Source organism: Gambusia affinis, linkage group LG15, assembly GCF_019740435.1.
Source record: "Gambusia affinis linkage group LG15, SWU_Gaff_1.0, whole genome shotgun sequence".
NCBI classification, from domain to species: Eukaryota; Metazoa; Chordata; class Actinopteri; order Cyprinodontiformes; family Poeciliidae; genus Gambusia; species Gambusia affinis.
The window spans coordinates 16561703-16587947 of NC_057882.1; the positions used below are offsets into that span (position 1 = coordinate 16561703).

The 26245-nt window shown below is 39.7% G+C and overlaps 3 protein-coding genes across 9 annotated transcripts; 1 reads left to right on the forward strand and 2 right to left on the reverse strand.

The window, feature by feature from the left end:
* Positions 1-406: 406 nt before the first annotated feature.
* ggnbp2 (gametogenetin binding protein 2) lies at positions 407-8311 on the reverse strand. Of its 4 annotated transcripts, XM_044141386.1 has the most exons (14): positions 7774-7865; positions 7458-7516; positions 7228-7348; positions 6727-6807; positions 5820-6073; positions 4495-4593; positions 4132-4245; positions 3815-4024; positions 2642-2816; positions 2377-2565; positions 1992-2289; positions 1750-1895; positions 1449-1661; positions 407-1160 (listed from the first exon to the last, which is right to left on the reverse strand). In XM_044141386.1, exons 3-14 carry the CDS (start codon positions 7318-7320, stop codon positions 957-959), a joined length of 2076 nt encoding a protein of 691 aa, XP_043997321.1. In that variant the 5' UTR covers positions 7321-7348; positions 7458-7516; positions 7774-7865; the 3' UTR covers positions 407-956. The 4 variants fall into 4 exon arrangements, with proteins under 4 accessions (XP_043997321.1, XP_043997323.1, XP_043997319.1 ...); XM_044141388.1 differs by lacking the exons at positions 7458-7516; positions 7774-7865 and adding an exon at positions 8162-8311 and having other exon boundaries at positions 1998-2289; XM_044141384.1 differs by lacking the exons at positions 7458-7516; positions 7774-7865 and adding an exon at positions 8162-8310.
* On the forward strand, positions 7817-26235 carry LOC122845219 (unconventional myosin-XIX). Of its 3 annotated transcripts, XM_044141382.1 has the most exons (25): positions 11659-11738; positions 11815-11915; positions 13276-13423; positions 13510-13658; positions 13751-13864; positions 14038-14170; positions 14451-14520; positions 14604-14706; positions 14786-14882; positions 14969-15045; positions 15986-16076; positions 16195-16360; positions 17173-17246; positions 17329-17450; positions 17556-17669; positions 17975-18151; positions 18235-18372; positions 18917-19024; positions 19102-19172; positions 19254-19327; positions 21053-21195; positions 23009-23138; positions 24213-24298; positions 24392-24715; positions 24795-26235. In XM_044141382.1, the coding sequence occupies exons 2-25, from the start codon at positions 11856-11858 to the stop codon at positions 24906-24908; spliced, it is 2883 nt and encodes a 960-aa protein (XP_043997317.1). In that variant the 5' UTR covers positions 11659-11738; positions 11815-11855; the 3' UTR covers positions 24909-26235. The 3 variants fall into 3 exon arrangements, with proteins under 3 accessions (XP_043997318.1, XP_043997316.1, XP_043997317.1); XM_044141383.1 differs by lacking the exons at positions 11659-11738; positions 11815-11915 and adding an exon at positions 7817-7903; XM_044141381.1 differs by having other exon boundaries at positions 11658-11915.
* Positions 8982-11293, reverse strand: pigw (phosphatidylinositol glycan anchor biosynthesis, class W). 2 transcript variants are annotated; one of them, XM_044141390.1, is made up of 2 exons: positions 11192-11293; positions 8982-10705 (listed from the first exon to the last, which is right to left on the reverse strand). In XM_044141390.1, exon 2 carries the CDS (start codon positions 10700-10702, stop codon positions 9209-9211), a length of 1494 nt encoding a protein of 497 aa, XP_043997325.1. In that variant the 5' UTR covers positions 10703-10705; positions 11192-11293; the 3' UTR covers positions 8982-9208. The 2 variants fall into 2 exon arrangements, with proteins under 2 accessions (XP_043997325.1, XP_043997324.1); XM_044141389.1 differs by having other exon boundaries at positions 11153-11291.
* Positions 26236-26245: the final 10 nt, after the last annotated feature.

Sequence of the window (26245 nt, forward strand, 5' to 3'; positions counted from 1 at the left end):
GCAGCCCTCAAACATCATTTGTTTACCAAAGCTTTAATTCAGTCATTTACAGGAAAGCTACATTTTCCCCAAGTATTTTGTGCTTAAGTTCATTTTAAAAATACTTTATTGATCCCAAAGAGAAGCTAAATGTTGCTGTAGCTCTATATTCAATGTTTTTCAGAGTCGTAGATGCTGACTGTCGTCTTTCCAGTTGGAGTTTATACAATAAATGGGTTTGCAGAGAAATTTTGAGCCATTTCTTTATACCAACTGGTAGCATTTTGGACACAACTGTACTTATAAAAAATAGAAAATCAGGTTTTTGGCTATAAAAATTGGTTTGCAAAACTGTATATGAGTTATGTATATTGTGAAGAAAAATTCATATTTAGAGGGGGATAAAAAAACACATTTATAACCCATATTAATAAATACTCTTTATTTAGTAAATTTTTCTTAACATTGCGCTCTTAACACACCCCAAATTAATTACAAATGGATGTTTATTCTCTGTAAAATTTTTATATTTATACTTCTGTACACATTTCATGGTGCAACCTGTAAGCGCTACACTGAAGTGTCACCATAAAGAAGAGAGAGAAAGAAAAGAATGGAAAAAAAATAAAAATAAGACGACAAAAATTCTTCCCCAATATCACAGCTTGCAAAACTTGATTTCTTATTCCACTGTGCTCTAACCCCGAAACCCTACACAAGACCAACAATAAATAGCTAGGCTTGGTCAAAGAGAACAACTAACATGTATGAGTGTGGCAAATAGAGATGAACAACTGCATCAGTGTACAAGTGCAAAAGAATCAAAGATGTCAAGGAGAAAGAAAATTAATAAATCACGTTGATTTTAAAGAAATGACCCAACAAGACACCGAAGGATACATCTGAAATGTATCTTTTTATAACAACCTTGCAGCAGTGGTCACGAGTGCTTTTAAATTTCCCACGGGACGATGACGTTACTTGACGCTGGTCGTGGCGAACCACTTTCCACAGACTCGCTTGCTCCGCTCAGTGGCACGGCAGTAGTTGGTGAATTTCTCCCTGAGGAGCTGTCGGTACTGGTGGCGGTTGCTGTAGAAGGACTGGTTCTGTTCTAGAAATGCCTGGATTTCATCCTGCGTCAGACCGTTCTCTTCATCGGAAGTTACCTCGGAATCGTCCTGATCGAGGAAGAAAAAATAAAACAGAAGAAAAGATGGTCATGGATGATCCAAATCTTATGGAGTATTAAAGCCACGCCAAGAAAATAAAGTGAGAATATTACGACTTCATTCACATAATATGACTTTATTCTTGGAATTTTATTTTTTATTTATATGGCCCTAATAATCCTGTTGTGCAATCTGAACAGTAGATTCATAACTAGTTCTTCTGATGTTAAATATAAAGTTCAATACTACTTTTCTACTGATGATGATCAGAACAGGGCAAAATAATAATAATCTCACCAGGAGTTCCACCAAACTTAAATCTCCCTTTGTAGGCCTCATGTGAAGGCTGAGGTTGCTTTGATGGACTGCCCATGGCGACCGTAGTGCAATGTTAGCAAGCTTATCGCCACATAAGGAGGACAAAATGCCTTTGGTTCGACAAGTGTTTGCTGATGTCAGACTGTGGCCTGTGGTGTTCCCGTCCGACGTACAACCTTCGGTTTTTGGCTCCTGAGGGCACATTAAGAGTTTTACCGCGAACATGTGGCTAAATACTCTGCATTCGACAAACTGGCACGTCCTCGGTTTGTCGCCTCACCTGATCATTGCAGCTCTTGCCCTTTTTCTTCTTCTTTTTACTCTTGCACTGACTGTTTTCCTCAGAGTGCGGCCAGCAGTCCACACAGCTGTCTGTCCCGTCCTCCTCTTTGTCTTCCACACAGTGGTGGACGTTTGGGTAATCCCCTTCAGAGGATAAGTGAGAGCAGACTGTGAGATCAGAGGGACAACATTTCACATACAGGGTAAAATATCTGTGATGAATATCTGTGTGCGTTTAACCTGGACCTGCTTCGTGGTTGCACATGCCCTCAGAGCAGGCGACGTCGGAGCCTTCTCGTGATCCCATCTCGCTGCCCTCCATACTTGATGAGTAGCCGCAGTCGCTGCCATTACTGTTGTGGGACAAATCTGAGGACAATGTTGTGTCCCGAATGATTATACCTCGCTTGGTGTTATCTGAGCAGTTACAGGAGGCGTTTCTGCTGGTGGTCACTGTCTCTTCACACCCAGCCTCTTCCTCTTCCTCATCGTGGCTCCCACAGGCCTTACAGCTGCCCTCAACTGAATCAAAGGAACCCTGTAACACCAAAACAATAACACTGAAATGCAGGACTGTCGGTTTATATTAAAGCCCATCACCGCTGTGTGAACTCAGAATTTTCACCTCATTCAGGATTTTCTCCTTGTTCTCTGCCTCCTGTTCAGAAATATCAAAACCACACTTGTTTTTGCGCCGGTTTTTCCGTTTCTGTCTTTTCTTCTCCAGCTTCAGTTCTTTGGCTCTCTCCTCCTCTGACAGTTCCTCCACAAACTGCTCGAGCCGACTGATGCCCTGCATCTTCTCCACTGCCATCTGGAGGCCAGAAAAACACTCGGGTAAACGCAGAGCGGCAAAACTGTGCGGCGTGCTCAAAGTGAACAAGGAATACCTCAAAGTTTTTTCGTAGTGCATCGATACCCAGATGGAACAATATCTGCCATGTCTGTTCCTCAGCTCGTAGTTTCTGCCAGATTCTGTGCAGCCGCTCGTAGAGATGAATGCCCAGACAGGTCAGAACTTCCTCTTGTGCAATATCAATCGTTTTCGCGTGTCTCTCTCTGCGCCTTGTGGGGGTGAAAAAAACAGCACAAGCCAAAACAATATATATTAGCTCATTTCCTAAAAATCCTGACAGGATTAAAGTATAACACACCTTTTATTTACTCATAATTAAGGGTGTAAACAAATAATCCATCAATTTCCAATTAATGCTGCATTAGACAAAAATTAGTTCCAACTGATTAACTAATACTGTCCACTTAGACCTTCTTTTAGTGTTGTAGTTTGGCCGCCACCCAGCAGAGGGCGTCGCTGGTCATCCTTAAGTGGAGCCAGTTGATACAAAATCAAAGATAAGTTGGTTGCATAAAAATTCTAATAAAAACAAAAGAAGAAGAAAATAAATAAATAAATCAATCAAAGATGGCCGAGCCGTAACGGAACGAGAAACGAGAAGCGGTCCAAACAAAATCACGACCAAAAGTTACTGATGTGCTACGAAGGCAAGGATTTGAAGACTGAAGCGGAGAGCAAAACGCAAAAAAATTGTAACATGATGAAAAAAAACATGATGCCAAAAAGAAAGGTTGATTTTTAAGGCTGTCGTGAGTTAACGCACCTCAAAGCGTTCCTTGAAGAACAACTACAGACGGTGCTTCTGTGGGAACATCTCTCCGTTCATAGAAAATTAAGTGTTTCACACATTTTACACTTTTCATCTTTTATTTTTATATCTAGCAACCTAAGAGGTACCTGTTTTGTTATACTTTCTATATTTAAGGATGATAACGTGTGAGAACCACAATTTTCTGTTTTTTCAGCCAGTATTTAATACAGCTGGCACAAAATAACGATAAAATTGTAAGATTTTTAAATGTTTTTACTTTAGAATCTTATGAGAAATGTTGCCGTCTACGTTAAGGAAAGAAGGTTGGACCTCTTGATACAAGAGAAACTCAAGTTTTTCCAAAAAAATGGATCAATAAGATCATTCATCGATAACTTGCATCCCCAATCATAATGCATTCACCAAACGATAAACGCAAACATAAATCCAACTTACTCGTAACCTCCTGAGAACTCAGGCTCTGCCCTGCCGAGTAAGTGAGCGATGAAGTCCGTTTCACAGCACACGTGGATGTGCCGCTCATGGGGGCAACAACAGAGACCCTCGTACAGAGCGGCACAGTATCCCTTCTCCTCACTGGAGTCCACCTCTCCAACCAGGATGTTGTATGCTCTGATCACTTTATTCTTACAGTCTGTGCAAAACCTGATGGAAGTCGAAAGCCAGTCGGTTTCTCTCCAATCACAAAAGCACCGTTTTACGGCGGATGATTAAGTATTTGGTGAGTAAATGGTCTGGTAACGACAGAGTACCTGTGTTTCCGCAAGTACGTCTCCAGCGTTTCAAGCAGACAGGCACTGTCGATGAGGACCACCTCGTCCCTGCATTCTTGAGACATCAGCTCCCACACATCCATCCAACTTCCCCTGGAGCATTTATAGCAGTGTTATAACATGTAATGCACAGCTGTGACAGCTACAAAGTAAAGTACACCCTCGGTATCCAACCAAATATCCAACCAAAAACCTGTTTGTTTTCCACTGAAGTAACTACTTTAAATAATAAGACAAACAACATTTTTGTAAATTGCTAGACATATTTACCGCATTCTTCATAAAGACAGAAGTAAGTAAAACTTCTAAAACCAAAAATGTGACAATAAGAACATTACTTACCCCAGGGGTTTAGGCTTGTGAGTGTCTAAGGAGTGCAGCTGGCAACGCTTATTCTTTTTACTTTTTGGAATGGCGTCAATCATGTCATTTAACTTTGGCCTGCAAAAGAAAAAGAAAATACAATTGTTGTAATAATTGAACTTTTTTTCACATTCTTTAAATCTATTTGATTTCATTGACTTTCTATGCAAGGCAGAAACAAATTGGTACATAATTGTGAACTTGAAGTGATAGAAAACATGGTTCTCTTTATTTAAATATGTGGTAAGCATTTGTACTCAGTACTTCCTAGAATCACCTCATGTTGCAATGACAAACACCTCTCTGTTGGAATGTGTTTCTAGGGTTAGAAACGCATCCCGACATCTTGTAGTCTTACATTTTCCTTGAAAACTTGCTCAATGCATTCACCAATCAAAGCTTAATGAAAGAGTGGCAATCCACCATCTCAAGGAGACTCCATGGTCAAGTCAAAGAAAGTTAATGGGTTTGTTGAGACCAAGATGGAGCTTTTTGGCCATCACGAAAGACGCCATGTTTGGGATACACCAAGCTCTGCACATCACAACAAAAACACCATCCGCACTGAGAAACATGTTTAGCATCCAGCTCAAGCTACACAGAAATTGTTTGAAGACAACAAGGTTCTGGAGTGGCCTAGTCAAAGCCCAGACCTATGTCTGATAGAGAATTTGTGGTAGAACTTCAAAAGAGCTGTTCATAGCTGATCCCCAGGAAACCTGACAAACTTTGAACAGTTTTGCAACGAAGAATGGACAACTGCTGCATCCAGATGTGAAGCCTGATAAAGACTTAGTCACACAGACTCCATGCATCCAGGTGCATTTATTAAATATGGACTTGAATGGAGCAAACATTTATGCAATTACTTATGTTATACTAAACATTTTTATTTGCCATTTTGCAGAAATTAGCTTTCACTATGGCATTCAAGGATTTTAAAAAATAGCTAAAAAAAGCTAATCTTGCTGCTCAGGATTGACTTACAGAAGTAATAAAAGGGTAAAACATCCAAGGGGGAGAATAAGTTTTATAGTCACGGTTGCTAAACACTAGTATTTGCAGCTGTAACTGCAGCAAAGGGCAATTCTATAGTGCTTGAAAAAACAAAAAACAAACACTTAAGCAAGGCCCTTTAATATCAGACCTATGTTTTTTTAAGTCTAAATATAAATGTTTTCTAACAGTTATTAAAAAATAATCAATGTCATCACAATAAAAATAAAGGGGAGAACAGTGAACATTATGTTTTCTGCTGTACTACTATCAATGTAAAAATAAAGAGAAAAGTATTTTCCTCTCACCCCTGGATGTAGAACAGGGTATAAAGCTTCTTCATGTCTGCCAAACAAGCCTTGGTGACAGTGAGCATGCCCTTGGGTTTCACTGTGAGGGGCTCCAGCGCTGGGTTCCCCGTCTCCACTGAGTGAGAAAAGAGGTGCTCCACACTTCGTCTGCAGCCCACGCACGGCACCAACTGGGATAGCGCGCTGTACACCTCTCTGGACGACACCATGAAGGCGATATTCAGGTCCTGCTGCTTCAGCTTGGAATAATACTATGGAAAAAATTTAATAATACTGTCATCTATTTGTTCGCCACACTAAATCCTAGGAACGCACAGATCCATTTTTCCTCACTTCTGATACCGATACTGATATCTAAGGTCTACTAACGGCCGATTCGATACAAAAAACCCGTCGTTGAATTAACTTATAATTTTTCTTTTTTCTAAACATATACATAAAAGTACTGAATAGCAAATTGATAATTGTATGCAAGTGGAAGACACAGATAAAACAACACAACCTTAATTTGTTCAGTCAGCGCAATTAGCAGGATAACGGCAAATGTACAATAAATAACAAAGAAACTGAAAGTCAACAAAAAGTTGACTACGTTGATCAAACGTAAAAATAAACTGAAGCAAACTTTCTTTCAAGTGGCTCAGACGGTGCAATTAGAAATTATAATTATAATGTAAAAATAAAACATGACATCACTCAAAGCACAGAATTAGACTTAATAGATCTGCCCATTGTCACCGATACCCGATCTAAAAATTTTAATAATCGGGACCGATACATATATTAGTATCAGTTGAATGCATCTTTACTAAATACACACAAACAACATCCTTTAGGCTTCGATTTTTGTGTGTGCATGTCTGTCAGATTAGAAGAAATTCTGTGACACAGTGTGTGAAATTACCTCAGAAAATTGCTTCCAATGAGCAAGGACTATGTCAGTGCCTTCGGCGTCCATGAAACTGTCAGGAAACTCCATCACCATCTGACAACCATTAAAACACAACAGATAATGAGGCGTCAGAAACTCCACGGCCACGATTCACCCATACTGACAGAGGCACAAGTAATTAGTTTGGTATTCAGATCAGCAGTTTAGTTTCAGACTGTTCGTACTCGGGGGTACGGCTGTGTCTTTGTGAAGAACACAATCCGATCTTGGCTTTCCGACATCAACATCCTTTCAAGCACTGCCTGAACATACGTGAAAATGAAAAAAAAAAGAAACCACAAAACTGAAACCATACCCATTTATTTCAGAAAGTCAGGAAAAATAATCAGAGTTGTGTTGGGCAGAAACAATGCTGATTCAGCTCCATTTCTGCATGTACTTTAAAGGGTGACTCATAAGGATCCATCTTCCTAATTGCTATTTTATGTGTTCTCTGTGATTATGAGGACCTACCGTGAGTGTGTCATCGATATACAGGGGAATCTGTCTCGCCAAAAACGGGTAATCCTCCTCGCCTTCCCTGCAAACTGCTACCAGGCGTGCCATGTCTTCTCTGCGCTGTAGATCAGCTCACCTGCAGGTCACACACACACGCACAAAAGACAGAATGATGTGCAGGGAATGAGACAGAATGACTACATCAAACCCTGAGCACAAGCTCCACCAGGCTAATGCTACCCTACCTGCTCCAGGTCATTCGGGTTTGATATAATCCTGGAACTAAGAATTTGTCTTTGGGGTTCTTCATCACAAGAGTATGCATTAAAATATAAACAAAATCACCAAACGTTACAAACTACTGTTATAGCCACTCCTAAAGTAGCTAGCATGGTTATCTTGACCCAGATTTGCCCTGCTAAGCTAGCAAACAACCTGGCAAAAGAAAGCTCTGGGAAATTTCTAAATAATTAGCTTTACAAAATGTATTTCTAGCATTGTTCAGCTTACAAAGCCGCGTTTGGAACGTTCACCTGCATCTGTTGCCTTTTAAACAATTACCTACTGATTTCCAAGTTAGCCTTCTAGCTAACTGCACTTCACAATACAACTTCCGAAATCAAATATGCCGTTCGGTTGAATTTGGGCGAACTGTTGTTTATCACAAATGGTGTCCTTTTCGCCATCCAAGGTAGGTTGGAGTATTATTCCAGTTTGACTTCGCCCTGTCGGTGATAGCAAACCTGGCTAACCTGCTTGTTAACATCGCTGCTCCCCACAGCTAGCATTAGCGAGCTAATATAAGCTAATAGAAAGTTGGAACTATGAGTAGCTACTTAGCGACAACCGTGAGTTTCTTTAAAAAATATGCCGAAAATACTGACAACAGAATGGTGTCTTCGTAAAGAACAAATATGCATAGTTGAACTTTTGAACAATTTCTACATACCGTCGTCTGGAACTTATCTTAAAAATAAACAAGTGCGACAGTTAGTGAGGCTGGTGCGGTGGCGGAATCTTCATTACTGATTTCACCTTTGCCCCCCCTACACTGGTACGTAATACGAATGAAGTGGTACGCACTGCCTCCAGGGGGCGCAGGCGAGGAAAGAAGAACTTCTATTTAATTTGTTGCCGAATTTTATTGCAAGATGTATTTTGACATTGTTGTGATTCATAGCCCTCTACTGTTTTTGCCAGTAAAAATATCATATACTAAGTGCAGTATTTAATTGTATATATCAAAAATGGCCAATAAAATGCAAATTATAAATATATGATAAAACACAATTTTAACCTAAGATATTTTATTGTTTTTCATAAACACATTCTCACTGGACATGTTCTACATTTTGTCACATCACTAGCAAAAGCTTCAGTTTAGGTTTTCAGGGCCCTTTTCTTTCTGCTTGTGGTGCTGAGTAGTGGAAAATGTCAAAATGGAAGGAAAATGATAAATTTATAGAAAGAAAACATGACAAGTGTTTACCACTCTTTATTTTGATACCCCTAAATAGTGTTACCATTGCCTTCCGAAGCCAGCTAATAAGCAAATAGACTCCACCTGAACAAAATTTATTTTCAGTATAAATGTAGACATTTGTTAAAATATTAGTAAACAAACAGTTTTACGGAGACCAAGGAACACACCAGACACGCAAATCAGTTTTGGAGATGTTTAAAGCTGGGTAAGGTATAAAAATATCCCAAGCTTCAGTTATTGTTACATTTCAGGGTCATTTTGTTTTGTCCACAAAAGAATAACAGAGTTCTTTTTCTCACGAGGCTTTATTTTTGTAAGTCCCCCAAATATACAAACACAAAACATTTAAGACAATATCACCATAAACAAGCATAAATACAAAACTAACTAAATACAGACAATATTTTCTTCTATCTTCAATGTTTGCCATTGTTCTGAATTTCAGTGTGAGTAACTGGTGCTTCAAATGAACTCTAAAAAACAAACCCAAGCAAAATGGTGCGCTTACAAACATTACCAAAATTTCACTGTAATTTCACAGACGTGCAAAACATATATAACAAGGCAGTTCACAAGCATGTATGACAGTAAAACACACACTGAAAATGAGCTGCTACAGTTGAACGTGTCCACGACAGAGTTGGTCGCTCCGGTCATGATGTTGGAGAGCAGAAAAAACAGCAGCTGATTCCTGCTGACGGCCTGGATGAGGCAGAGTCTCTCCACTTCAACTCTGCTTCTGGAAACCGGAGAATCCGTCTTCTTCTCCAGAAAGTTCATGGACGACGGTAGAAAACGACAGGCGGACGCTCCTTTGGAGAACAGTATGACCATGTCAGCCAGACACAGGCAGGACATGAAAAACAACGACTGAGCAACACTCCAGATGACGAAGGGCAAATTTGCTGAGCGACGAGAGACAGGCTCCACGAGTGTCTGACATGCGAACAAAGCGCTGTATGACAGCAAACTTCCTAGGGAGAGGGTGAAAAGCATCTTGAGGCAATCTTTGACTTGATGTCTTTGTTGCATGATGTAGAGTCCTACCTGAACTCCTGCTAGATAGATGGCAACATAGCCGGGTATGGAGAATATGCCCTCCTTGTTAGCGTGCACAAAATCCTTTCCTCTGTCCCTGTTGTGCATCAGGAAGGTCTTTAGTTTGGATGTTTCTAGGGCAAACTGATAACATCCACTGATCAGAAGGGCAAAGAGCCACGACTTTCCAGCTGGTAAAACAACCAAAAGAACAGAAGCTAGAACTCTGACGATGGCCAGCGTGAAGAAGAAGTTCCAATGGATGCCATATTCTGTCACGTGTTCGTGATAGCCGGTCATTTTGATGCTCGCCAGCCGCCCCACACCGAGAGCAAGCAGAGGCCAGACAGACAGGATCTGCTTTGCAACATGGCTCATCTTGGATCCCGTGACTCCCCTCCTCCGTGCCTCAGGACTGACAAGTGCATTTGCAAAAACAAACGCCCCAACTCCAAAGTCCATAACTCCTGTCCCGTAGGTCTCCGTCTTCGCATATCGCCTCGGAAAGACGCTGAAGTCAACGGCGAGGATGCTGATGGCTGTTTTCACGTTTACAAACACTCTGAAGAGAGTCACGAAGGGGACCTGGTGAAACTGAACGCTGCACTGAAGAAAGTTGCTGACGATCTTCTGTGGCTGCAGAGCAGAGGATTGGAAGCTGGAACGATAGATGTAGCAGAGCACGCAAGCTGAAATAAAAGTTAGGCACACGATGACCTGGAGAAGAACATCGCTGAGAATTGTGCATGATAATACGAGGGGAAGGACGAGTAGAGAAAAATCAAGGAGTAGATGGGAAATCAGTGGAAGTGGTAGCGGTAGAGTCCCTTTGGCTTGGTAGTAGAGGACTAAGATGAACGCCCGGTGGATCAGACAAACCGGAGCGAGAAACGATCCAAGAGTCACCTCTCCCAAACTGGTCCCGTTGAGATTACTCACAAACGCCTCCTTTACTTCCTTTTGAGCCATAACCTGCAAACATTTAAACACAAGCAGTTTATATTTCAGGACGCAAGGGGCAGTGTATCCAGAAAACATCAAGACTTTATTGAAAACGTCAAGGAACTGTCCTTTCACTATAAATCCCTCAGAGAACCTTAGATGTAGTCAGAAAGGGATCCTGAAATATTATAGAAATTGGTGCAATACTTGAAATCACGCAGCGTCGCCTGCTAAGATGATCTGTACATATCTTAATTTGCTGATTTACACTTCTCTGTACACAAACCTTAGCTTATTCGCTAAGAAACATATGCAAAGAGCAGTCAATGCGTAAGTTTTCAAGTATAAAATAGGCGCAAATAATGCTCTGGTCCCTAAAGCAGCGTCCTACATGCAAGCGACAAGTCAACAAAATTATTAGTTTCATGTTTTTTGGAAACGTCAGAAACAGCAAGGTGTTTATTGACCAGCACTTACCACGACTTCGTCTGTTAAAGACGGAAGATGAATAAATACCTGTTTAACAGCATTATTATTTTTGCTGGCTGTGCAGAACCTGTTCAGTGATGGGACGTTCACTCACTTCCGTATTCGCGACCCGTGATGCATTCATGAACACTGAGTTTTCTGGCACTTTTTGAGTGTTGGATTTTTACTGTCGTAAAAGAAAGTTAAACGCATTTCTCTTCCTTACAATTTCATAAAATATGCAGAAATGTATAATAATACTAAAAGCAACCTACTTTTACATAGTAAATCCCGTGGAAAACTTTATACATGGAAAATAAAAAATAAAAATGTCACGCTGTGGAAGTTTAAAAGGCCTTCTTTGGATGTTAAATTTAAAATACAGTTCCAAACTGAACCCGTATTCAATTAGAATGATTAAATATTTATGAAGTTGTACAGCATTCAGGTTTGATTTTGCTTCAAACGAGCGGTCCCTGAATGGCTGGGAAGAGGGCGGGAATGACGTGTGGTTTGGGAGTCTGGTCTGGAAGGCAGCGGGACAACCAGTAGAAGTCGTCCTTGAGTTGTTGCTGACTGCAGAGGAATAATTGAAGTAACGTTTTATTTATCATAGAATATCAACTCATTTGAATCATAAATAAGGCTCAGAGGTTTTATTTTCTCGGTAGAGTTTCACGCCAGATACAGGAAAAGCAAAGGTATCAAATAAATGCGTTCTTCCACCGACCGGCGGAACATTGCTGTGGGACCCAGGAATGGAGGGGCAACGGTAAGTTAGGACCCGAACACAAGTTTTTCACCGGGAGTTTATTTAGAGATTTTTCTGAGTATATACACTTATAATATGTTATGTTTAACCTAAACAACAGAAATCCGTACTTTCTCTTGCTTATGAACGCCAGACTGACAGTCATAACGTTTTTTTTTTTATTTAATTGAAGGACGTGTATACCTGTGACCGATCTGCGCCTGATTAATAATAACTGCCCCGGTGAAAATAAATGTACACTGCTTTACGTTGCAGCTCTAGCTGTCAAACAGTGTGTCACAGCAAATGTAAAGTTACTTTCTTTGTACTGTTCACACTTACTACTAATTTATAATAGACATTTCAAACCTTGAAACATCCCATGTTATGTATGCTGATAATTACAACCTGTTCTGTTCTCTTTCCTAAATAAATGACTTCATGGTTTTAAAATGGCGGTATTATGGGATGTAGGCTACCTACTAGTGGATTAAGTGTCTCTGAACACCTTGAACAGGTGGCAGTCTTCAAGAAGGGCAGCAGATTCAGGTCATATGGCAGGCGTCCATTAGTCAGGGCAAATTGTTTGTGACTAAGTAATGCATTTTTTACTGGCCTTCTTACTCTTAAAAAAAAGACGAGGTTACAGAGTGTGCAAATGTAGTAATCACATCGCATTAGAGATTCATGAATCAATCAATCACAGGTTGGGTTAAGCAGTGATCAGCAGCTCAAATGCAGAAGAATACAAGTCTTATTTTCCTGTTAATTAAATTAAATTCATCCAAACTAAGCCCTGCCACCATGTTTAGATTATAAACATATCAGCATCCACATGTACAGTATTTGATAATTTTTTTACTTAAAAATCAAGTAAAAGGTAGGATGTTAAATTGCCTCAAATGCTTTTTTGACCTCTAGAGTATTTTACGTCTAGTTTTAAAACGAGATCCCACTATTTTTGATATTTAAAATGGTTTCTTTCTAGTTATTTTAGATAGTATTAACTTTAGATTCATCCTGATGTAAAAAAAAACCAACCTTCTCTTTTAGCATAAAGCAAACAACAACCCAGTTTCCTATACAGATTTCTACAAGAAAAAGATGATTAAAATCCAATTAAATGAACTTTGTAGTGTCATAAATAATTGATAAAAAGTCCCCTAATATGGTCTGAAATGCCTGGATTTTAAAATGGAAAATTTGAAGGAACCCTGAATAACCCTTAATGTCATGAGTCGTTTTATTTCTGCAGAGAGGTGTTTGTTTTTTAAATATGTCCCTCATGTTGTGGGAACAACAAGCATAATATGTACAAAACCACTATCATCATCATCATCCATTTGGCTTCAACTGCATCAATCTTTTAACATTTTCTCAGGTGAAGGGAGATACCCAGAGAGTCCGCTCACCTGACCAGAGCCAAAATGACCCATTGGAGGACGACGTCCAGGCCTTTCTTATTGACGAGGACCAGCTGCACACTTTTGATGACCTCACCAAAGTGAACCCTGTGACTCCAGCAACAGGTACCAAGTGGAAAATGTTCAAATCCTCCAGCAGAATTCAAAACTTTTTCCGTTTAATGCTTAACAAGCGTCGCGTTTTCTGCCAGTGCTAAAATGCCTGCAGGCCAGGTACAATTCGAAGGTGTTTTACACCCACGCCGGCTGCACCTTGGTGGCTCTCAACCCTTTCCAGCCCATTCCAGACCTGTACTCTGTGGAGGTGATGAAGGAGTATCACTGCGCTACTCAGCCTCAGGTATTCCTGTCCTCGCTGCTAAAGCGCCATGCCGTCACCGACCTGTTGGCTCTTATTTAAATATGGACTTTCCGGGTTCTTTTTGATTCCAGGAGTTCAAACCTCACATCTTTATTGTGGCGGAGGAGGCTTACAGGAACATTCAGGGTCAGCTGGAGCCAGTGAACCAGTCGCTGGTTGTTAGCGGTGAGAGCGGAGCCGGGAAGGTAAATTCACAAATAACAATAATGCCGTCATGTCAAACAGATGTTTAAAATATCAGTGTAGCTTTTCCTTTTTGATTTTATTATAGGTCTGTGGAGTTCCCCTGCTGTTACTCAGATTTCTTAAATATTTTTTTGAGTCCCTGTTGGCCTGTCAATGATTCCCTTTGTTCTAGACATGGACGTCTCGCTGCCTGATGAAATACTACGCCACTGTGGCAGCCTCTGCCCAGGCCGTCAGCAGTCAGGACGCGGTGGAGAGGATCGAGAGGAGAGTGTTGGACTCCAATCCTCTGATGGAAGCTTTTGGTACGACAATAAACTATATGTATTTTCACTCCCTTCACAAAAGTATTCGTACGTTGCTCTTTCATAGCTCTAATTTATTTATTTTTTTTTATGTTGTCATGCTCCCACCAACTTTAATGTATTTTATTGAGATGTTGAGCATAAATGCACAGCACACTTTTCAGAAAAAAATAAATAAAATAAAAACCCTATTTAAAATTTTTCATCCACTTCACAATAGTTCACTAAAGTGAGATTTACTGGTGTGACGAGTCATTCATCGGCGCGCTCTTGTCTCCAGGCAACGCTTGCACGCTGCGCAACAGTAACAGCAGCCGCTTTGGAAAGTACATCCAGCTGCAGATGAACAGGTACCAGTGGCACCTTCCGCTTTTCATGACCTCACATCCTGTCAGCGGGTTAGCTCACCCTGTCCGACTCACCTCACATCCAGAACTCAGCTGCTGGTCGGCGCTTCAGTGCAAACGTACTTGTTGGAGAAGACCAGGGTGGCCTGTCAGCCAGCCAATGAGAGGAACTTCCACATCTTCTACCAGGTGAGCCCCCGACACCTGATGGCCGTGTGATTTATGCACTAAATTGGTGAGTTTACAAAGCTTTGTGCTGTTTTTATAGATGATGAAAGGAGCCACAGATGAGCAGAGAACAGACTGGAAGATGCCACACGATCAGTGTTTTGTGTGGCTGCCGAATTGTGAAAAACAAATTGAGGGTTGGTGTTTGTTTTCACATCTATTTTGGCCTCCTAATAACGTCTGTACAAATAACTTAATTGTTTTTTGTTTTTTTGTTTTACAGAGGATGGTTTTCTTGAAACCACTGAGGCGATGGTTCACCTCGGAATTGATGCAGAAAGGCAAAGACAGATATTTAGGGTAAGAGTAACGCCAATTAATCATTTGAATAAGATTCAATGTCTAGTAACTTCTTTTTATAGAAGCTACTTTAGCTGCACATTAATTAGTGATGCATCAATAAATTGGTCCCAATTTCCTTAACTTTGGGAGATCGGCGATTGGCTGATACGTAGATGTGAAACTGATGTTATCCACTGATTCTGTCTAACTCCACAAAGGTTTGAAAATCAGCCACTGCTCCCCTTTCGGTCTAATGCACGGGTGTCCAAAGAGTGACCCAGCACAGGTGGTTGATGCAGATGGAAGCTTTTTTATTTTTAATTGTGGCAGAAAGATTGCAGATAATTTAAAATCTTATTTAAAAAACAAAGTATTCGTCTTTAAATAACCATATGCTTTGCATTCTTGTGCAGAGACAAAATCTATCCAGTTCCAAAGACAAAGTGACCTAAATCCAGCTTTTTTAACTGACTACATTTTCACAATATTTCCAATAAAACGCTTGATAAATATTTATTTTAATAAGACAAATCTACTAAACATGTTTACACATCACCTTTCATTCAAACAAATCCTGACTACTTCTTTTGTTTAATTCCACTTTTACATTCTTAAGTTGGTAAGAAAACCAAATCACACGAGTAAACGTTTTTGTTAAGAATATTACATTTTTTGGCCCTCAGGATGTTTTGACTTGACAGTTTTGGCCGATGTGACAAAATGTTTGACCGCCGCTGTTCTAATGTGAGACTGACAGACTCACCCATCAGGTTCGTGCAGCTGATGGCCATCCCACTGTTGCCAACTTAGTGACGTTGACACTATATGTAGCCACTTTTCAGTCAAAAAAAATCAGCATCAGCCAAAATTGGAATCTGCAGGCTCACAATTATTAATAATAATAATAATAATAATAATAATAATAATAATAATATTGTATAATGTTTTTTCATCACAGATTTTAGCGGGGATTCTGCAATTGGGGAATGTGAGTTTCTGCTCTTCAACAAATGAATCCCAACCCTGCGACCTTCACCAAGACTCTGAAGGTAGCTTTGATTCCACAGGTCGATCAGCAAATCGTACAAATACTCAAAAGAAAAAGCTACAAAGTTGGAAAGTTAAAGCTTGCTCGTGCGTTGATCATCATGAAGCACGACTTTCCAGACTTCTTGCAGAGAGCCGGCGAGCTGCTGGGCGTCCCAGCGGAGGAGCTCTGTAGGTGTCTGAGAGTGAGGACGCTGAAGGCGGGGAAGCAAAATGTTCTGAAGCCCTGTTCCCAAGCAGAGTGTGGAGTGAGGCGGGACTGCCTGGCCAAGGTCATCTACGGCCAGTAAGAGCTGCAAGTTGATCATTAAGTAGCTCAGCAAGTAGTCAGCAAAGTATTATTTGAAATTGGTCACCTTAGGATTTTAGAGCAGCATAAAGTTGGACGTAACTGTCAGACTGGACGCTGAGAGTCTGTGAGGAGAAATTTAAAGGGGCAGTATTATGAAGAATCTACTTTTTTGAGCTTTATGTCATGATATAATGTTATTCCCTCATCAAAAACATACCTGGAGTGTTGCTTTTATTGGTTGAGAAATCCTTTTATCTCCCGTGGCAACCATTCAGCTGTACAAAACCCCTGGTAGACCTAGCACCGCCTTCAAGTCGCAGATGCAGTTTTCAAGTGACCTAACTTCTTCCCTTTCTTGCGAATCCCCCACTCAGCTCCTTCAGACTAGCCAGCAGCCGTTAGCAAACACCTTGTGGAACTGGGCCTCTGCTGAGCTCGTTATAGGAGCTTCCTCTTCAGTGCAACACTGATAAAATTGTTGTTAAAGGGTTAATAGAGGAGGCATGTTGTGATGACTTCCTGAAGGTGGAGTTTCAGAAAGAGCAGGAGTTTCTTAAAGAGACAGAGGCCCAATTTCAGGTGTTAAATTCTGAACACGAGTACATGTTATCACACTTTTTAGATTAGTGTGCGAAAAAAAAAAATTCACTTAAAAAGTAAGTATTGTTGTACCACATAAAGTCCCACTCTAAACTTAGTGATTATAAGTGACGAAACGTAAAATAGGAGAAGTGGTATGGCTCAATTCTCATCCCCATTTTAACATATTTAATCCTATATTTAAACTTTTTTTCTTTTCCCACCAGATTATTCGAGTGGTTAGTGACGTTCATCAACAGCTGCATATGCGCCGACCAGTCCAAATGGTGCAACTTCATAGGTAAAGCTTTATTCCCTCCGTCAGAGTGGGAATGACCCCCAGCTTCTCCATGCCAGCTCTGACAGTCGTCTGTAATCTGCAGGCGTGCTGGATGTGCACGGCTTCGAGTGTTTTCACATCAACAACTTGGAGCAGCTGTGCATCAACTACGCCAATGAGAAACTGCAGCAGCACTTTGTGGCCCATTACCTCCGAGCTCAGCAGGTAGAGACGTTCAGTTTTTTTTTTTTTTACCACATGTCAGTAGGGATACATTTGGATGTACGTTTAGGTATTTAAACATCAGTGCTATTTGTTGCCTTTCCTCAGGAAGAGTACGTGTCAGAAGGCTTGGAGTGGTCCTTCATTAAATACCAAGACAACCAGAGTTGTCTCGACCTTTTAGAGGGAAGCCCTGTCAGTGTGTTTTCTCTTCTTAATGAGGTAAACGTTTAATTATTTTTACTCTATAGAGACTTCCATTGTTTGTAATTAGAGATTACAAACAATTAATTTAACCACTAGATAAAATCTTGAAAAATTGGGATGTTCTTCCCAGTTCATTAATATTGTCTGAACGGAGTTTTGCCTCCATCATTCAGTTCCTCCAGAATGTTGCCATGTTTTTTTTTGGTTTCACAAAATAACGTCGCAGGAGATTGATTCATTTTTAACCGATGAAGCTTAATTTTTAAGCTTTATCTTTGCAATTGCATGATCTTACAAAAAAGTTGACATTGCTATGAAAGGAGAGTCGTCTGAACCGAGCCTCGGACTCGACAGCGCTGAGGGGTCGCCTGGAGAAGGAGCTGGGCGGCAACGACAACATCTGCTGGGACAAGTTCAGCACGGTGCCGCACTTCACTGTGACCCATTACGCGGGCAAAGTTAGGTACCAGTTAGAAGGCATGGTGGAGAAAAACAAGGTAAGAGGCCGTCTGTTAGCGCTCGTTCAAACAGAGTGACCAAACCTCCATCCGGTCGTGTTCACGAAGGTTTTCTCTCTCAGGACCCGGTGCCACCAGAGCTCATTGGCCTGCTTCAGAAATCTGACAATCTCCTTCTTCGTGAGATCTTCTCCGACAAGGAAACTGAGATTCCTCATAGCAAGGGACTCGGTAGAGTCACAGTGATCTCCAAGTTTAAGGTAAACGACGAAAGCATTTATCACCAACATGCTTGCTGTGGGTTGTGCTGTTTCTCCTGGAAAGGTTTAACCATAGTCCCGATGTGTGTGTGTGTGTGTGTGTGTGTGTGTGTTAACACAGTGCATCTCAGCATGGTACGCCGGTAGCAATCAAGGCTGAAACAATTAGTCAGATTAATTGTGATTGCAGGAAATAATCATCAGCTAATTCAGTAATTGGTTAATCGTTTAATCAATTACTGATTGTAATATAAAGATTACAATTTATTTCTGTAAAACAACCTCAGCTGACTGAAGGGCTTCCCAATAATTACAACATCACAGATAAGCAAAATAATAAGACATAAAATTAAGTTTGATCAAAAAAAAATATATGTATGATAAAATTAGCAGTGACACCAACAAAATAAAGAGTATGTAGAATTTATTTTATTTAATTTTTTTCAAAAAGAAAGTTAGAAAAAAATTATTAAAATTTAATCTGATATAAAAACAATGGAGATTAGAGATGAACAGATTCTAAAATGATGTGATTTGCATGCAGAACTCGCTGGAGAACCTGATGAAGCTCCTCCTCACCACGGCTCCTCACTACACCCGCTGCATCAAACCCAACTCCGACTGCAGGCCGCTCACCTTTAAGAACAGAGAGGTATAGTGACCGGCTCACACGTCTGCATCGTCTCATCGCCGTCCACCAAAGGGACATGTCTGATGCTTCTCCGTCAGGTTATTTCGCAGCTGGAGGCCTGTGGGATCGTGGAGACCATTCACATCAGCGCTGCAGGCTTTCCAATAAGGTGCAGCTTTCCTCCTCACGCTCTAGTAGTGCAATATTTTTCTAAGCTTTAGGGGGATCTAATTTAATTTTTGTTGCACAGAATTCCTTTGAAAAGCTTCGTTCAGCGTTATGGACCGATCGGGAAATGTTCAACGTCAAGTCCACTGGATGCTGGTGAGTTTATGTTATTATTGAATCGGTTCCTGGTCGATCAGGGAGGCCTAATGATTTTATTTCCTCCACCTGGATCTGCAGGTTTATCCTTCTTAGCTTTTATTTGTCTTCTCAGTAAAATCACTTCTCTACTTATTTTTTTGGGACTTTTCAGTTTGAAAGACTTTTTAGCATCTTCTGAACTTTACAGGTAAACGCCATCTCTGCATGCCTCACCACTCTGTCTTTGGGTTGTGAACTTTTATTTAAAGCTTTTGTTTTCCTCTAATGTTCTCGCAGCACCACCTTATTTCTGTGCTTCACATCTAAGCCTGTTGCCATAAGCAGTGAGTCAATTAATGATAAATTGACACAAGCTCAATAATTTCCATTCTGTTGATTAATATTGTTTGAAGGGAAATTTTGTTTATAGTTTTTCATATGTATATGTTTTTATTCCCATCTTATTGTTTTTGGTTGTATTTTATTTTGGATATTTTGTTTGTTGACGTTACTCACTCACCTTTAAAGCTGAAATGATTAATCTGATTAATTGTGACGAATCGATTATTGAACTAACCGTCAATTAATTTAGTAATCAATTAATCTGGAGTTTATTTATTTTTTGCTATAAATTATCAAGTGTTCAATGAGGAATGCTGTGTTGTTGCACTTTTAGAAAAAATTTTTTTTAAAGCAATGGAAAAAATTATTTGCCTTTTTAAAAATGTGATTTCTTTTCTCTTTATTCTTTTTTCTTTTTCATTTTTCATTGCTTGTGGACAAAAATCTGTATGATGACAGATCAGGCTGAGACTCTGGCAAAGAGCAAAGCTTTATTTCGTCTGCAGACGGAGAACAAACAGCAGCAGCGAGCTGCAAGCCCTCACAATATATAGATCTCATGTTCCACAATGTGGTCACTCCAGTTTCAGTTGATCAATATATAAGCCACGTAACCACACTGGAGGGTCAATTAACTCCTTGGATGATAAACATCTTCTTGTTCAAATATGAGAGTTTCCAAAAATCAGGTTTACTAATGGAACATTTTTGCATAACAAGAGCATCGTCAAACCAGAATATCCAGCAGGTGCACCAATTTCTTAAAACTCTGAGCTGGTGATTTTCCATAGAGGAACTTCTTATGACTCAAGGCTTATTCCATCACACTGTGTCTATCTAAACTATCTGTTCTTTTCTATTAACAAATACTGGCGCCTGGCTGTGGTCTGTATGGTGAGGCATTGTCACCATCAGCCTGCTGGTCAACAGGAAACCTTATCTAACTGGTTCTGCAGAGACTCTCCAGCCCTCTTACTCTAACAGGTTGAACAAAACTAATGTGGTCAAATGAGTAAAAGAATTAAATAAAATTGTTAAGAGACAAAATAAACAATTTTTACTTCACATGCTCCACACCTCCTACTTTGATATTAAATAGTTTGTTTAAAAAAAAAAAAAAGTATTTCTAATAATATTGAGTGGTTAAATGAAAAATCTGAAGAATGTGCCCATTTTTTCCTCGTCGGGTTAAACATCAAACTAATTGATAGAATAATCAATTACTAAAATAACCGTTAATCGGAGCCCTAAATCACCTCTAATGAAGCCACAACTCTTCATCTCTGAGTTTGAAGCACTTTAACGTTTTCCATTAGCTCTGAGTATTCCTCACACTGACACAGACGCTGTTGGGTTGTTGGGCTGATTTAGCCTTTATTCATCCTCATTCCTGTGTTTCAGATCCCGACGCCGACGGCGCCGACGTTCTTCAGCAGGAGGTGGAGAAGCTCCTCCGGGTGGCGCTCCAGCATAATGTGTCGTGTGACGGACGCAGGTCGTTGGTGCACTGCGGGAAGACAAGGGTCTTCCTCACCCAGCCAATGGTGAGTGGGTAACTACAGTGTTGTGCAAAAGTATTTATTTTACCTATTTTATTGGGATTTTCTGCAACAGACCAACAAAAAGCCTGAAGTGTATTGTGTCCACCTTTATGCTGCAACACGTAAATAAAATCTTTTACTTTTTTTGCTGAATGTCCTGCAACAACTTCTTATATCTTCCCTTCTGTCTTCTGGTTGCTCTTTCATTAAGGCCAGATATATAACTTTATTAGAAATGACTGAGGACACAAGGAGGAAACGGAAAGAGAAAAATGGGAGTGAGATGGGTCAGTGAAGAGGGAGGTAGGACCAGAGGACAGGAAGAAGGATAAAAAGAAAAACAAGAAAGCACCCTGGAAGTCTGAACACCTGCAAAAGGAGAACCGAGAAACCACAGAAACAAACAACATGTATAACCACAACAACAACAACAGTAATAAGTCTACAGTCCTAATTAATACAAGATGTATTTAGCTATTACCACAGCCCAATATTTCTATGTTAGGGCTGAAACGATTGATTGTGGTTAATTAATTATTGTAATAATCGTCAAGTAATTTAATCAATCAATCAATCAAACTTTATTTGTATAGCAAATTTCAGCAGCAAGGCATTTCAAAATGCTTTACACCAAATCAAACACAAAAACACAATGCAACACAGAATCAACAATCAAAACACAACATCAAGTCAGGTTCCGTCAATAAATTTGTAATTTATTACGTTTCAAATACAACTCTAAACAAGTGGGTTTTTAGTTGAGATTTAAAGGAAGTCAGTGTTTCAGCTGTTTTACAGTTTTCTGGAAGTTTGTTCCAGATTTGTGGTGCATAGATGCTGAATGCTGCTTCTCCTCGTTTGGTTCTGGTTCTGGGGATGCAGAGCAAATACTAAGTACTAAATCAAATTTAGTATTTGATTTATCTTTAGCTAGAAAAGGCTCTGACAAAAGTTATTTGCTGAAAGAACAACGTAATCAGAGCAGTAATAAAGCAAAAATGGTACAAAAAATATATACATTTTACATTTGAGATAAAAAGAAAACTATGAACATGTTTTACCTGAACTCCTCAAATGGCTGTTTTAGCTTGACAAAGTTTAAATTCTGTAAAAAAAAAAAAAAAAAAAAAAAGTCATATTAAGCACCTTTTGCAGGCCAAGTATTTATCGGTTAATGCAAAAATTTATTAATTTCTGCACAAATGATACTGCAAAGGAATGCTGTGGTATTGCATTTTAGGCAATAACTGTTTACTTTTGTATTTAAAAAAAAAAAGAAAATATTTTTCGTATTTCTTGTTTCAGAAAATAGACTGTACTACTACTGTGATATTAGAAATAAGTGTGCTGTTTCTAATATTTTAGTGGTTAAGTGAAAAAAAAAATGCAGAATGAGGCAAATAAATTATTTGATTAATCATTTGAATAATTGAATACTAAAATAATTAGTTGCAGCTCTAATCTATATTCATCTGTAGACACCCGAATGCAAAAACGCTGACTTCTTAAATCAAATGTTTGCAGCCGATTTTATTGAGGTGAATGACAGTCGAGCAGACGGAATAAAAGTGCATGCCACATTATTCAGATTTTCATTTCCTTAAACTTTCCAATTATGCATTACTTTGTTTGCGTCTGTCGCATGAAATCCCAAAACGAGATGTATTAATAAAAAAAATTGTAAGTGGTGGGGAAACTATTTTTAAGGCACAAACACGGGACGATAAACACGGGAGATGAACTGACCCCCAAACTACTGCCAGGAGTTTGTCGCCGTGACGTTTGGACTCAGTCGGATCTTTCAAACTCTCCACAGCTCGACCTGCTGGAGGATCGCAGAGGGAAGATGCTGTCTCGGTGTGCCTTCACCATTCAGTGCTGCTGGCTGCGACACCAGCGGCGCCGACGCCTCGCCCGCCGGCAGTCTGCCACGTTAATCCAAGCAGGTAAACTGGTTGCCGCTCCGAACTAGGCAGGAATTAGGCAGAGCCGCCTGGCCTCGATTCCACTGTGAGTGCTGACTCTGACCCGGTGAGTTGGGAATATGCGGTGTCGGCACACGGAGGTCCAGACAGGTTGTCCTCTGAGAAGCAGGACATGCCACATGTCGTCTTACTTTCTGATGTTCTTCCGGTGCTAGTCTGAGATAAGTACGTCTAGCATTTCTGTCATTTCATGAATCTCAACTAGGGCTGAAACGATTAATTGGATTAATTGTGATTAATTGTGATTAATCGATTATTGAAATACTTGTCACTTAACTTAGTAATCGATTACTTGTTAACTGGAGTCCGTTTGCTGAAAGAATAACACATTCAGAGCAGTAATTGAGCCAAAACTGTCCAAAAAATATATATATTTACATTTAAGAATAAATTTTTTTTTTAAATAAGTAAGTTTTACCCAGAATCCCACAAGTAGCATAGTTCATCTGGTTCAAATTCTGTAAAAAAAAAAAGCAATTCTATTAAGCACTTTTTGCTGCCTAATTATTAATCAGTTAATCCAAAAACGTCATAATATTATGAGAATAATGTTGCAATATTACTGGAATAAAACCACAGTATTACCAGAAAAAAATTTCAACATCATGACTTCGTTCTCATAAAACTAAAACTGTATTCTCTTATTGTTTACGCTTTATTCTCATAATACTTCGACTTTATTCTTGTACACCGTTATTCTCATAATATTATGATTTCATTCTTATCTTTTTTTTTCCTCAGCATGGCCCAAATGCTCCATTGTAGACTTGCTATAAATTATCGAGCGTACGCTAAAAGAATACAGTTATTGCATTTTAGGCAGTAAAATATATTTAAAAAAAAATCTTTGTTTGCATCTCTAGATTCGTTTCTAATATTATATTTTTTTAAAAGTATTGAATAAAACATCTGTGACTTTTAGAATAATTAATAGATGAATCGATTACTGAAACAGTCATTAGCTGCGCCCCTAACCTCAAAGTGACTCGTGAGCGATCCGGCCGTTTACGGTTGGACGTTTGGGACTGTGTGCAGCTGTGAGGTCCTGGCTGGTCAGGAAGCAGATCCGGAGGTGGAACGGAGCGGCCTCAGTGATCCAAAACACCTGGAAGAAATGGAGGGTGAGACCGAGCGCCACCGTTTTTCCCTTTTCCTTTCATTTGTCTTTTTTCTTGGACACGGGACGTGACTTTACGGTGCAACTTCTCGGGCAGGCGTTGTTGAAGTCCTTGGCTGAAGCAGAGCTTGACGATGCGGCGGACCTGGCGGCGGACGACAGCCCGGCGCTGAGCGCTGTCGTCAGGCAGCGGGGCTCCGTGCAGCTCTCCAGCTTCCAGGAGCCCGTTCCGGTGCGCGGCTGGCCCATGGGCCTGGCTCTGGCCTCGGCACCCTCCATCACCGTTTCCCTGACGGCCACGGGCTTCCAGAAGATGATTTCCGTGATGACCTCCCTCAACCTGCCGTCCAGGAGAGGAGAGTACAAGGTGGAGACCAACCAGTACAAGCAGGGGCTCGCCTCCATTCGGGCTCGGCCCAGGGTGAGGACACCATTCCTTCTTTACAAATGGATTTCAGTGTGATTCTTTAATTTAAGTTTTGTTTTTCTTCTCCCAACAGGGATCTGTGAAACTGCACTATCAGCGTTCGCCCCTTCTGTATGCTGACATGCAGCCGGACCTGAAGAGCAACGTGACGGGGTTCAACGAGATCCTGCTGGAGAAGACTTTATAGTAACTTCAGTTGAAACGGTTTACTTAAAAAAAGACATATATATATATATATATATATATATATATATATATATATATATATATATATTTTATGCTCCTCTGCATCTTTTGTGGAACACTAAATCAAACAATTTTTTTTGCCAAAATACCAATATTTGTAAAAGTTAAGTGGTCCAGATGGATAAACACAGCATCAATTCACAAAAATATTATACACATTTGAGATTGTTTTTGGAGCAATATTTATATGTGATTCATATCTAAAATATATAAATTATGATTATTTTAATTGTAGCATTTTTTTTAATCAAAACCATAAAAACCAATCTGGTTGCAGTTCCTACAATGTCCTGAAGATGGCACAATTTTAGCACCGTATAGAGTCAAAGCGCCGCTGCCTGCATGAGATTATGTCTGAGCCCATTAGGCCTTACGGAAAAGCTACATTTGATTCATTTAAGAAATTACATTCCAAAAGAATAAGCAGTCATGTTGGGAATAAAACGCTTGGAATTTTTTAAAATTTGTGTTTCAAATTAAAAACATTGACAGATGACTTACAAGGAGACACTTGCATGAAATTCACTTGGACCAAAGTCTTTTTTTTGTGCATTTATGCGCATGCGACAGCTTCATTCGTCTGACAGTGTAACTGTTAGGCATTATGAAATTCAGTTTTAATAAAAGAAGTGCAATATATTTATATGCTTTATCTCCAGCATATTTTCCATTACATAACATTAACTGACAGCTTTGGCTCAGAAAATAGGGACTTACATATTTACTATATAGCTTAGTGCAGTTTGTCACATTAACGCCACAAACGTCTATGAGCATATAGTGCTGGTCTGCCTTAGAAAATTTATGAAATCCACAGAACTTTGTGGCAACATGCAGAAAAGTTATGTTCTTCCGATTCACTGCATGCATGAAATAGATTTACCATTTGTGGTAATGTTGCTGCTCTTGGAAACAAAGTCTTTCATATACTAGATCAACGAAATGCCTGTAAATGTAAAATACAATATACCAAAGAGTTTTTTTGTCTGGAAAAGGTAGCTGGTCTGTTCTAAACTTTCCAGTTTTTAGCCTCCATAAAGCACTGATAAACAGCTTTGACTCAGTATATGTAAAAAAAATAAATTCCTTTTCATTTCATTCAGATGCAGATTCATGAAAATGTCATTTATAATTTAGTTCAATCAGCCGTTTTTCTCAGGTACAAAGGGATCCATGTATACAAACTTGAATCACACAGTCACAGTTTAATGTTAATTTGTAAAAACATATTTTATATAACTGTTAAATGTCAATAAATTATTTGTGCATATGTGTTTA

Coding starts and splice junctions, on each gene's coding strand:
- pigw (XM_044141390.1), bottom strand. CDS start 10,702: ATGGCTCAAAAGGAAGTAAAGGAGGCGTTTGTGAGTAATCTCAACGGG.
- LOC122845219 (XM_044141381.1), top strand. CDS start 11,856: ATGCGTTCTTCCACCGACCGGCGGAACATTGCTGTGGGACCCAGGAAT. Junction 16,077..16,194: donor CCTTCACCAAGACTCTGAAG/GTAGCTTTGATT, acceptor ACGACTTTCCAG/ACTTCTTGCAGAGAGCCGGC. Junction 17,670..17,974: donor TGTTTTCTCTTCTTAATGAG/GTAAACGTTTAA, acceptor TTGCTATGAAAG/GAGAGTCGTCTGAACCGAGC.
- ggnbp2 (XM_044141384.1), bottom strand. CDS start 7,320: ATGGCACGCCTGGTAGCAGTTTGCAGGGAAGGCGAGGAGGATTACCCG. Junction 6,074..6,726: donor ATTGGAAGCAATTTTCTGAG/GTAATTTCACAC, acceptor TTTTTTCCATAG/TATTATTCCAAGCTGAAGCA. Junction 2,817..3,814: donor GAGTTCTCAGGAGGTTACGA/GTAAGTTGGATT, acceptor CACCCCCACAAG/GCGCAGAGAGAGACACGCGA.